General features: G+C 44.6%; 1 protein-coding gene across 5 annotated transcripts in view; it reads right to left on the bottom strand.

The window, feature by feature from the left end:
- Positions 1-12,422, bottom strand: part of ARHGEF4 (Rho guanine nucleotide exchange factor 4) — a 235,270-nt gene that overhangs the window by 2,076 nt on the left and 220,772 nt on the right. For 4 of the 5 annotated variants that reach the window (XM_026109625.2, XM_064516974.1, XM_064516973.1 and 1 more), the window contains 8 exons: positions 11,982-12,161; positions 8,952-9,146; positions 7,709-7,888; positions 6,490-6,722; positions 4,984-5,113; positions 3,968-4,099; positions 2,546-2,789; positions 1,801-1,878 (listed from right to left, as the gene is read on the bottom strand). In XM_026109625.2, coding sequence (XP_025965410.2) covers positions 1,801-1,878; positions 2,546-2,789; positions 3,968-4,099; positions 4,984-5,113; positions 6,490-6,722; positions 7,709-7,888; positions 8,952-9,146; positions 11,982-12,161 — 1,372 coding nt within the window. Of the gene's footprint in view, positions 1-1,800; positions 1,879-2,545; positions 2,790-3,967; positions 4,100-4,193; positions 4,424-4,983; positions 5,114-6,489; positions 6,723-7,708; positions 7,889-8,951; positions 9,147-11,981; positions 12,162-12,422 lie in introns of those variants that run through there. The other variant, XM_064516975.1, reaches the window with a different exon arrangement.

Below are 12,422 nucleotides of genomic sequence, written 5' to 3'. Positions count from 1 at the left end.
GGTGGGGGGGGCAGCTCCTTCTGCACTGCCTGGCCCCTGGGCTCCGCTCCAGCAGAGCAGTCCAGCCTCCTGCCCATCTTCCCTGCTGTTTGTGGTGACACCTCAGTTCTGACTTCTTTTCAGATTTAGCCGAGCTTTCTCACTGGAGACGATTAGCCAGGATTTAACACCCAGTTGAAGCGGTTGCCTTTCTGTGGGTCCAAAGGAAAGCAACTGCTATCTCCTGTGTGTCACAAAAATGGGGTAATAGGAATCTTTAGGTTACTCTGCTGCAAGCCTGAGGCATGGGAGCCTTGCTTTCTGTTGCTGCCACTAAATCTCCCGCACAGGCAGGAATAGCCCCTGCGGTAGTGGCCTTTATAACCCTCTCTGCATCACGTGGGTCACTAAAACTTACTTACTCTTTTCATCCCCCCACACAGGGAATGACAGATTGCTTGGAGAGCCTGGCTTCTCGGGTGATACATGAACTAGTCTTTGAATAGAAGCTGCTGTTTGTATTTAGCTGTGGTTTCTGGCAGAGCCCCAACAATTAGGTGCAAAGCAGGTCTCCTGTAGTTAGGAAATAGTTTCCTGACTCTGGCTTTCTGAAGCTGCCACGAACTGCACTGCTAAGTGTTTCATGTGAGCTCACCATCTGGCCTACCCAAGAGCTTGTTAATGCCGTTTGATTGAAACTATTCCCATATATTAAAATAGGGCTTATTCTGGGAAGAGGCACGTGCAGATCCTGAAGATGGTAAGGCACTAGCACCGATCAGTTAAATTCTCTTTACCAGCACCTTGTTCTGCACATCCGTGAAGCTGAGTTTTAGCAAGCAAAAAAAAAAAAAAAAGAAAAAGAAAAAAGAAAAAGAAAAAGAAAAAAAACAAACAAACATTAAACTGAACCAGAAGACCACGTAAAATAGCATCGTCTCCAAGCCTTGCCAATGTGTTGGGTTTTTTTGTTTTTTTGTTTTTAAAAAAAGGATGTTGCACTCTTACCTATTTTTCTGCCGCCTGGATAAAATAATTCTTTATGACACTGTTTCCAGTCTTAATGCTGTGACTCCTTAGTTCGATCTAAATTTGATGTACAGGAGATGGCTTTACCAGCGACATCCCCCATCAAGAGAGGTATTTACCAACTCGGGCTCATACCACTTTATGGCTTATAGTTACCAGATTTTCTTTGCAGTGTTTAGTTCTGGAGTCTTAGCTGGAAAAGATATGGGTCTAGAAGAAGGGAAGATGAGGCTTCCCTTCCTCTAGAGGGAAGATGTCTGTATGACAAAGAATGTTTGCCAGTTATTAGAAAGAGCAAGTGACTAAAATTTTAAAAAGGAAAATTAAGGTTTGGAAAAATTCTGAAAACCTGCAGAGATTAAAAATTCAGATGGTTACATATTGGGTTACATATCCTGAACATGAATCTGTAGATGGCCTTCAGTCTCACTGATGGAGTGTGCTGATAAGCCTAAGATGGTTTATTTTTGCTGCTCTTTATCTTTGACCAGATTATTTTAACTTTCTATAGCTCTCCATGCTGCGAATGATTACTTCAGTCTAAGTAGCTCATCTGTTTTGCTGCCCTCTCTACTGCTTTTCATTTTTATCTGACCATGAAAACCTGGAATGAAGCTCTTAACACTGCAAGCAGCAGTTGCTCACCAAATTAAGGCTTAGAGAAAAACAACAAAGCCCTGAAAGGAAGCTGGAGTAGTTCAGCCACCAGTCATGCAGAACAGAAAACTCCATTTCCACCCCCACCCTCCGCCCCGTGGTCTAGCAGCCGAGATATGTGCAGGAATGACTCACCCTTAGGCTTCCCAGTATGGTGCTGCTTGCTGGCATTCAGCATTGCCTGCTTTTTCTGCACCTCTGTGATTGAAAAACCTTGAAGATAAAATAGAGTCTGTCAGCGGCAGGTCACTTTTTTGTGCCTCATGGGAACACAGGGGCACGGACAGCAGGGGAAACATGGGGCTTGGAACATGCCGGGGCAGGAGGCAGAGCCTGAATTACTCCTGGAGCTGCGAAGGGGCGCGTACTGCCTGCTGCGGCCCAGCTCTCCCCACCTCTCACACAAGGTTTCCTGCCCCCCGCCCCACACTTCAGCCAGCCCAGACCCGCTGTGGTTCAGATCTCATCTGATCACATGTCCGAATTAAGCAGTATTTAGACAAAAGAATGAAAGCATTCTCTTGCACTGAGAGCCCTTGACTGAACCTGTTTTGTATAGATACTGCCAAGTTGAGCTCTTGCCTTGTATTTCAAAATAATTCAAGCTGTATGTAATGTATCGACTATTTTGTCAGCCCTGCCTGAATTCATTAAAGACGCATCAAGCTCCTGGCAGCCATACTGCAGTGGCTGCTCCTGTGGTTTGGGGGATTTTTTTTCTTTCACCAATGGCACAAGTAAAGAGAGAAGCTTCATTCAGAATGTGCAAGTGTGCAGCCCAGAGATGGACTGGAGTATGTATTGTCTTTCCCTTTACGCCTATGCCTTGGCTGGTATCTAAAAAAAAAAACCCAAAAACGCTGCATTGTTCTTTCCGTACCAGTCTCCTGGTCAAGCTGAACCTGTCTCCTTTCACTCTCAAATGCCTTCAGCCAGCGCTGTTTCTGCTCAGGTTTTTTTGCACAGAATAAGTGGACTTCCTCAGTGTCTCGGCAGTGCAGCTTAAATGCATTTTTCACACTGATGTTGAAGTCCTTGTCCTTCCCATCCTCTACATCCAGTATTTCCATATCATCCATGTTGATCCGACTTTTGTAATACAAGATGTCCCGGCGCAGAAGATCCTGTAAGAGAGACCACATAGTCATACTGATTTTGCTGTTTCCTGTCCTTTCCCTTCCTTAGACACTCCTTTTCTGCTTTGATATGATGGCATTTTTAATCTTCTTAGTGGTCATTAAGGTCCTGTAAGAATAACTGCTACAGGATTTGAATCTATGGAATTGCAGAGTTTTAAACTTCTGTTTGATAGCGCTGGCAGTGAGGTGACTTGTGCAGTTTCGTCTGCTGGGTCAGGATAGATGGCCGTCTATAGTTGCTGGCTATCAGCCACACTGAAGATCTCTGGTAATATGAAGGAAAGTTTGTCTTGGACTTGCTCCTAGATCTTCATTCAGGTCTATTATCTTGCACCAGACTTAAACCAGTATCAGAAAGTAGAATTTGAATCCTACAGTCCACATTAGAAAGCTAACATTTCTAGTTGGCTTTTGTTTTTTGTGTTGCCAATGAAAAGTAAATTAGATAGCAGTGATAAAACAGTGAGGGTTTCATATCTTAATTAATCTGGAGTCAGAGAGAGACGTGCTCTATATGCTGCAGATTATGAAAAAAAAAAAGCCACTGGCATGTTCAGTTCTGAACTTCCTGTGGAAGAGACCTGCCTCTTGTCCTACTAAGGAGCTTTAGGAGCTGTGATTCCTCTCACTAGTTAAACAGGATACCTGCACTGTAGGTATGAAACATAGCACAGGCTGTACTTAAAGACTTCTACCTGTGTGGTTAATATGGTTTTACTGACGATCGAGGCCCACAGCTCTTACATTAAAGCTGCAATTGCTTTCTAATTATGATCATACTAATCCGCTGCAAAGTGTAGTTGAAAAAAAATTAGTATTTAAAAAGAAGTGGTTGCCAATGCTGATGTTTGATTTGTATGAAGTAAACCCATACACTAAGCTTAGAGGCAGCGCGTTGCTTTCCTCTCTTGCTATAAGAATTTGGCCACCAGCTGGTTCCTGTGGCTTATTTCTGTGGTTGGGCATGCAGAAGAGCACGATGTCAGGGAGAACGCTGCAGTGAATGCACGTAAAGCTCTGTCAGCCAGAAGCACATACGATACCGATATATATTAAAGAAATAGACATGTAGAGAACAAACAAAACTGAAGTGAGGGATGTGAGTTGACTTGAGTTCATTAGCCTTGTAATAAACAGAAATTGTGCCTGGCTATTCAGCTTACCTTCTTGCAGCAGACAAGCTGGTGATCGAAGAGGAAGAACATCCTCTGTTGGCTCTTGGCTTGAGGATGGGAGATTTTGGTTAATTCCCCAGAATAGATGAGTTCTGAGCTTCTGACTAGGACATCTTCACCCTGAGAGCAGCACAAAGAAGAGGTTGGCCTGTGCCATCCCAGAACAAGGGAGAAGAAGAAATCAGCATGTAGCCTCATAGGAGAACCTCAGCTTGGCTGTGCAGCTGTCAGGGCTGGTCTCCTGCTGGTGAAATGCTCTTCTAGGAATGAGAGGAAGCCTCTGTGATGCAGGACAGTCCTGGTCACATCAGTGGGGACAGTGTTTGTGCCCTTGGTACCCAGGGAATATGAACTGAATTTTGCTGGAACAACAGGATATCAAGTGAAAAAGTCGCTCTTTCTCCAAGGAGTGTGTTCAGGGCAGCTGATCCTTAAGCTCCATCCCTGAGGATGCAACGTAAGCAGATAGCTGAGAATTTAGCCTGGCATCCTTGGGGAGGGAGAGGGTCTGGTTTTATTGAGTCTAGGATGTAAAAAATGTGTTCTGCTTGTTCGCTTTATCTGTTTTTTTTTTTTATGTTGCGTCTACAAGGAAGCTTGGCTTCCATTGTAGCTATATCAGAGTCTGCACTTTTGCAAAAATAACATGTCTTAAGCACTAAGGGATAGTTCTGCCCACCTTGACCGTTTGAAATCAGTCAGATAAAACGGGGGACAGGAGGAAATGGATAGACTCGCACCAGCCTGCATGCCAGTTTCATTCCACAAGGAAACAAAAATCCCAGGAAACATGCAAGAGGCAGCTGGTGGGTTATGTGCTGACCTTTTAGGTAATACTAGAAGATCACGGCTGTTTAAAGTAAACAAACCAAACATGGAGGGGCAGCAGAACTGAGGTGGGGACAGTAATCTATATAAAGTAATTGCTGTAGACAAAAGTTGTGGTGGGGGAGAGAAGGGAACCACCATACATTCAATTCACAGGGAAAGCCCGTCTCTCTTACCTCCCAGTCTTCTATTGAACTCTGCCACTGAGCAATTTTGTCAATGTTCTCCAACCGCCGCTTTCTCTCGTTGATGAGCCGAGCAACGTTCTTCATGGCATTTAAGGCAGCTTCGACATCTTTAAAATCCCTAGGGTACAGTAGAGTTGTTAGGCATGACTAGAAGACAAGCGCTTACTGTACCTACATGCCAAAGGAGCACAGTCTAGGGCTGGACAGCAGAAAACATGAGTTCGACATGCAGCTGTAGCCCTGAGACTGCAAGGTAAATGTTTTTGAGGGCTGCTTTTCAGCAGAACCATGTTGTTTGTAAGGCACACAAAAGCAGTAGTCAGATTATAGCCTTGTGGCAAATCCAGGCCCAATTTGTGAAAGGGAAGGGAGCAAGCAATCAAATTTGGCCACAGAGATATAAAATACTAGTTGCTAGAAGAATCTGTTTTCTGCAGGGCTTTTCAGGCCTTGTTTACCCAAAATAATAAAATGTATTAATAATGCCACTTTGTTTCATGCAGGAACTGGTTCTGTCACACAGGGGTAAAAGTTCAGAAATAACTGGCTTGCTTCCAGATAGGAGCTGTTAGATTATCTGGGAGGATAGGACAGAAGCCGGCCCACCCCACCCACACACCATCTGTTGCCACCAGCTACTTCTAGAGTTGCTCAGCGTAGCTGCGAGAAGAACTGTGCTGCAGCAACTTGTCTCTAGTGCAATTTTCAAAATAGCTATTGTACTGCATTAAGCAGCTTTTGTTAAGTGGTTAGCTTCAGAACAACATGCTTACAGATTTAGTAAGACATGCTTACAACAGTTCTAAGAAATATCAGTGCTGAAATTAGGAAGGTAAAAATGAAGCTTAAATCACAATGGACCAATATCAATGCTTTCCTTTGATACAAATTTTTCGTATTTTATTTCTGTGACTAATTATTTCAGATGCTTTAGTTAATTGAGCCAACTGAGCTTCACCCTGAAATGGAGCAGTATGTTTCAGGCTTTTGATCAGGTCCTAAAGAAGCATCACAAGTTTGTGTGTGCCTTGCATGCTGTAGGCCAAGATTTCCCCCTGCAGAAGCACTAGGCAAGAATTCTCGACTGCCTCGAACCTTGGTGGGCAGTGGCTTAGCGACATAAACATTTGGGGTATATTCAGCCAGTGCTTTCAGAGGCAAAGATTTCAGCACCACAAACACAGGAAACAGTTAACACCAAATGTCTGTTTGTGCTAGTATCACAGATATTAAAATATAGAGAACATTTGTTAGAGAAGGTGGGACTTCACAGCTCCAGGTCTGTAAAACAGGCAGGAAAACCCACTGTTGCTGTACTGGAAAATGATATATTTGATAAGAAAATACTTTTTAGTTCTGGTTTCTAGAAGGTAACACAGAAGACTGGTGAATCAGTCAACTCCTCTTGGCAAGCTGCCCTCAGTGTAGAAGTCTGCATTAGTCCATTTCCATGAGATCAGTCTCGCACTCCCCCACCCCACCCCGCTGGCCTACCTGTGTTGGGGGTTGGTGTACTTGAGCAGTTCAGCCAGTTGCAATGGATATTTGCAGATTTTCTGCACAGGAGTTAGCAGAAAGCCATCCAGAGAGATGTCAATCATCTTCTGCAGGAGGCGGCAGGCTTCAAAGAAGTAGACGTACTTGTTAACTTTGGTGAGTCGAGACAACTCCATGCAGGCATTGGGGTGGTTGTTGCAGTATTCAGAGTATATCTGAAACTCTGTTTGCTGCAAGGGAAAATGCAAAAGAAGCGATTTAGCATCCATGTTCTTTTGGGTGATGGCCTGGCTCTGAAACTACTGTTTGTGCTCCTGTATCAAATCTGGCTGTTTGGTAATTTGCATCCTCCCCCTGACACTTTGAAGCCAGAACACTTAAAGCTGGAGTTTGGGTGGGCTGGGGTGTATTAGAGGCTAAGGCATGTGCAGCTTATCTGACAGACCTAAGGCATTCCCATATATTCTGGCCCATGTTCAGCTGAATGTTTCAGAAGAACAAATCAGCAGTTGAATATACAGACCTGCAAAAACGTAGGAGTAAACTCAGGCCCAGCTTAAGGGTGCTCCATTTCGGAGGCCCCGAGCCCAGCACTGTTTGCAGCCCCAGACAAGGAACTCGTCCTTCTGAAAAGCAACTGCACAGCGGGGAACGGTGGGCCTGGCTGGGTTCACTGTGTGCAAGGTAGTCACTCCATGGGCACACAGAGCATTTGCTCGGTCTTTGCACTACAGGTCTGATGTGCCTGCGGCTGCCACTTTCTGGATGCCCAACTGCCTCTGCGTCCCAGAAAGTGTCCTGCTGATGTGAAAGGAGAAATGGTATCCCATATACCGCTTATATGATAAAATACCATTTCCTGTATAATATAGATAGTTCTGCCTTTTACAGGATGGCCAGTGGATGGTTCTTTGGCCCATATGGCTTGCAGTTGAAGGTGTCACAGTTCCCTAAAGCAGTATTGTCTGGCAGAGAATACAGAGCTCAGAGGCTGAGGCACTTTGGAAATGTTCTCTCTGCAACAAGAGCTAGAGGGTGTTTGGTTGTTTTTGTGTGCGTGTGTGGTTTCTGTTGGGTGGGGGAGAGGGGACTGATTTTTGGGGGGTTTGATTGGTTAGGTTTTTTCACCCACAGCTTCAATTCTGTCAGAACACCCTCCAAACCCGCTGGCCTAACCAGCTACCCCTTTTCCATTAGGTAAGTCAAATTCACTTACATATTCCAAGAAGCATGAGCCAACCTCACTCAAATGTGGGTGGTCTTTATTGAATTTCTTCTCCAGTGCTTTAACAAATTTCTTTTGGCACCTGTAGATGTCTTCAATATTCCCAAAGATTGTCTTCAGTTGTTCTTCTGTAAACATGTCAGCTCTTTTGCGGCACTGCTTAATGTAACCCTAGGAGGAAAGCAAATTGGAAAGCACGCTGGGCACTTGGTCTTAGGCCTTTGGATATCGACAGAAAACCCTACAGACTGCAGTCAGTTGTACACCAGGTTCCTGTACCCCCTTGCTGTGTAAGTGCATGCTTTAGTTATTTTTTCCTTTAATACCACCCAGTATGGTAGAAATATAAATCAAGTCACAGTGACATCGCTGCCTTAAATGATACCGTAACCCACACTTGAAGGAGTCTCTGAGCTGTTCTCTATCCTGTTAGAAGTATCTTTTTCTGCCTGCAGGCTACTGGGTGTTTTGACACCAGCTCTGATCCACTGATAGTTTTAAACAGAAAAATCCAGCTGCGGATCTGGTGTGGATGCTGGTATCAGGAAACGCCTGGCTGACTCAAGGAAGGAGGAGGGCACAAAGAACATTGGGGGGGGGGGGGGGAGGTGGTTCCTGGACACTGCAGGAGGAAAGGCTTGTTTGGTAAGCGTGCGGTGCCTTGTCCCAGCTGGCTCCCCTGGGAGGCACAACGTTTTTGTGTCTTTTCAGTGAAGGACTGTATCCCTGCAAAACTGTTCTATCAATTACCATCCTTTACCCCAGTGTACATGACAGCATGTCTCTTCTGGAAGAGGTGTCGGAATACTCAGCATATTTAGAAGTGAAAGACCTAATTGCCTGAACACCCCCAGCTGTTTTGATCTGAGCGTATGACTTGCCCGAAGGCTGGGATTGCTGATAATGTTACCTCAGATCATATATGAAAGAGGACAGCAATGTTAGACATTTACTCTTCTCTGGCTTGGGAAATTCAGTTAATTCCATTTAATCAGAGCCCAACTGGGTACTCCAAATAAAGGGGCATTTAGGATACTGCTGTAATGAATTGTCCCCTGTTTTCTGAGCATGCGACAACATTTAGCAGAGCAGATTCTGATGGAATTACCATCTTGTTTTTAGAAGAGGGGGAAAGTTACCATCCTAGGAACCTTATCTCCATGTGCAAGCACAGGACATACTCTTGTTTCCTTTAAAGATATTCTTACACTGGCTTCCCCCTTTATTCTCTTACCTCACAGATGTCCTTCAGATGCTTGATGTAGTCTCTCTCTGTGCTTATGATCTCATTGATGACGTTGGTCCTCATTTGATCTTTGGTGGTCTGCCCCATCCCAAAGCGTCGGGTGCAACTGCTGGAATCGTCCTCTTTGCCACCCTCTACCTTTAGAGGATAGTCTTCCATAGGTTCATCCTGGTTTACTCGAAGCTGTGCCAAACACACAGGGATGTCCACTGTTGGTATTGCTAACTATGACTTTCCACCCCAAAGAAGGAAGTTTGGGAGAGATGACTGAATGGCAGACAAAGATTGAGCTGGAATAAGCAGTCAAGAGGAATGCTACATACATATTACCTGTAGACATATCTCCCATGGGGGAAAGCTAAGGTCAGATAGTTAGTTTTGGGAGGGTATTGTCAAGCCACATGATGACTCCTCCCAAGATGTGACATGGGTGGTTTTGAGCAGGCATCTCCTGTGGACAGAAGTCACAGGAATGATATGAAGTCTTCCAGAACGAATATAAACCATTTCCTGTCCTGATTTTGTATATCAAGTGAAATTTGCTTGAGTGTTTGTGTAGGGGCTCATAAGGCAGGAGAGGGCAACCAGTAAATTGCTGCTTTTTTATTGCTTTATGGTTATTATCATATTATAAATAACAGATGGCATCTCAGTAGCAGCTCTCCCAAGATTATTTAAAGAGAATTTATTTTTAATATAAAAGTAAATAGAGTTGCCAGTGGGCATATAATGTGGTAAAGAATGCATTACATCACAGGGCTGCGTGTGTAACTTGTGATTCCTCTAGCGCGCCCGTGAGATGGCAGCACAGCACGAGCAGAGGAAAAACCACCAGCGTCTGGTGGACAAGCTACACTGCAGGGTCTACACTGTCAGCAGGCCCGAACCACCCTAGTTAATGCCAGGCAATTATCAGTGCATTTCACTTACAAGCTTTCTTTTGTGTGGTAGTATCGTAACAGCATATTAAAGAGCTCTCACAACGCTTATGGGAATCTTTTGTACACAACCAGAATCATCAATCTCAGCACAGAGAAGAAATGAAAAAAACAGATCTCAGGAAAAATATTATGTCATTTCTACTGTATCACTTTCCAAGCATGCATAAATATAAGCAATTTTATTACAATGACACAGAGCTACTTTAAATTTCTGATGTAGTTTCCTCTAGGCAGGATTACTTGCCTCTTTTTATATTTATATATTTATATAGGTTTTTCATATTATATAGATAGATATAGATATACACCCTTGTCCGCATATGCATAGATTACATTTACTCACTGTTTACAGTTGGTGAATCCCTGAAGATGTGGAATCCTTGTTTTCCTTCACTGTTAGCAGAACAACATTGGCTGGTCTTAAGCTCAGACCTTTGCCTGAAACTGGTTCTGTTTAATTAAGAGACTTGCGGATTTATCCTCGCCTCCAAACATACAGGCCTTCCCAGCAATCAGCTTGAGATTCAGTGATAATTGGCAGGAGATCTTCACACGGATACTTAAATAAGTGTTGTAATTACTCTGCTAAAAGAACCTGTTATTGTGCATCCCTGATGGCTAGCACTAACTAGTCTTATTTCCCTTGAAACATTATCTCATCATGGGCTTTTGCCAACCAGGACAACAGTTCAACATATCAGTAAATGAAAGAAAAAAAAGACCTGTGTTTTGACTATGAAAAAAAACAGTTCTGCCCCTGCCAGTGCTGAGAGTTTAGTCCTAGCGATCTTATGTGCAAAAGCATCCACTGTTTGGAACGGTTACCCAGCTGAGACTGTCTCCTGCAAGCTGGAGCAAAACATTTCAAAACTTTTATAGCAGTCTGCCCAACTTCTCTAAGGACTTTTGCTACAGCCACCATATCGCCTCCTTTCATCCTTCACCTGGTTTTGGGTCACTTGTGATCTAAGGTGACCTGAATAAGAAGCTAAAGGGCTGACAGTCTCTTTGCTCTTAGACACCTAATCACCTCTGCAGTACTGAAGAGTCTGTCCTTAAGTGGTGAAAGCAGAGTCAGGCATCCACACCAACAATTACAGCCCAGAGAAAGGAAAAAAGCCTTTCTCCTCACAGAAAGAAAGGGAATGCACAGCAGCTACCCACACTCTTGTTTTACCTCCAACTTGCACAGAGACTTCAGACGCATTTTAGACTGCTCTGTCAGAAGTGAATCTGACCTCTGCAGCGTACACCTTTGGCCTGTCTGGTCATCACAAGCTATTTCTGCATGGGATTTGTAGCCAACACCAGGAGAGAACTTTGGCCCCAAAACAGATCAAAATCAAGTGTTTCTTGTCCCCACTGGAGCAGGTGTCCCACATGACCTCCAAGATACCATTGCTTTCTTGTGGTTTTCTCCACCATTTTCAAGTGCCTGAAATGAAGTGCTCTGTTGTAGCCCACCAGCCTTATGCTTTTAAACTTCCAGGACTAGGGGAGGGCATGTGCAGGAGGCAGGTGATTGCATACTTTGGGACATGGCATAGCATTAGAGCTAGTACCAGATGCACAAAGCTAAATTTGGTGCCATGCTCAGCCATACTGTTGGAAGTGGACCTCTGCCAGCTGTGTCTGGGATTCTTCTGGGAGAGTATTAGTTGCTCACTCCTGAAGGGGAGGCAGTTTACCTGGATGCAAACTAGACAATATACATATGGATAAGTAGGAGCCTAGGGCTGTGCTGCAGACTAGAGAGCAGCCAAACAGGCATGGCAGTTCCTCAGCCCACGAGCTCATTTAGCTCCAGAGCCTGGAACTGGGCTGCACTTGCCATGATTTACTGGTGGGGAGAGGGAACTGCCCATACGCATGGCAGCTCAGCGCAGGGGGCTCAGTGTACAGTAGCCATGTGTTTAGGAATGCTAACGAGCACATGCTGAACCAGCTACCTCTAGGTGTAAAAGTACTCAGCAGTCATTACATAATACAAATCCTTGGGTGGGGGGAAAAACAAAAACAAAACAAAACAAATCACCTGCTGCTAATGGAGAGGTGTGAAGAAACACCAAGGTCTTACCCGTACGAAGCTAGCTGGAAACCAGCCTTCACTGTCCAGAATCCTCCCCCACCACCACTCCTTGTTGGTAGCATCCATTACTTCAATGACGTCACCGGCCTTGAATCCCAGCTCCTGGTCATCCATCGTGACATGGTCCCAGAGGGCTTCTGCATACACCACGCTGCCATCACTGATGAGCTGTGGACAGAGCAAGTCAAACTGTCAGCAACCCATCCCGGGAGCCATGCCATCAGCTACTGCCTGTTTGCAGCATTGGCATCATCTCAGCTGAGCCAAACGAGTTGCTCACTGCTTATTCCTTGCAAGCGACGTGAAAAGGAGCTGGTGCTAATCTAGTGATTGCTTTGACTGACCTTGCTCTCAATAGCATTTCTTCAGCATCACTTGGGCACAATGCATTTGTACAATAAAAAGGTAACTTTGAGGCCACAGAAACTC

Source organism: Dromaius novaehollandiae, chromosome 9 (assembly GCF_036370855.1).
Source record: "Dromaius novaehollandiae isolate bDroNov1 chromosome 9, bDroNov1.hap1, whole genome shotgun sequence".
Lineage (NCBI taxonomy): Eukaryota > Metazoa > Chordata > Aves > Casuariiformes > Dromaiidae > Dromaius > Dromaius novaehollandiae.
Note: the sequence above shows the minus strand (reverse complement) of the source record. Positions and strands in the feature narration are given on the sequence as shown.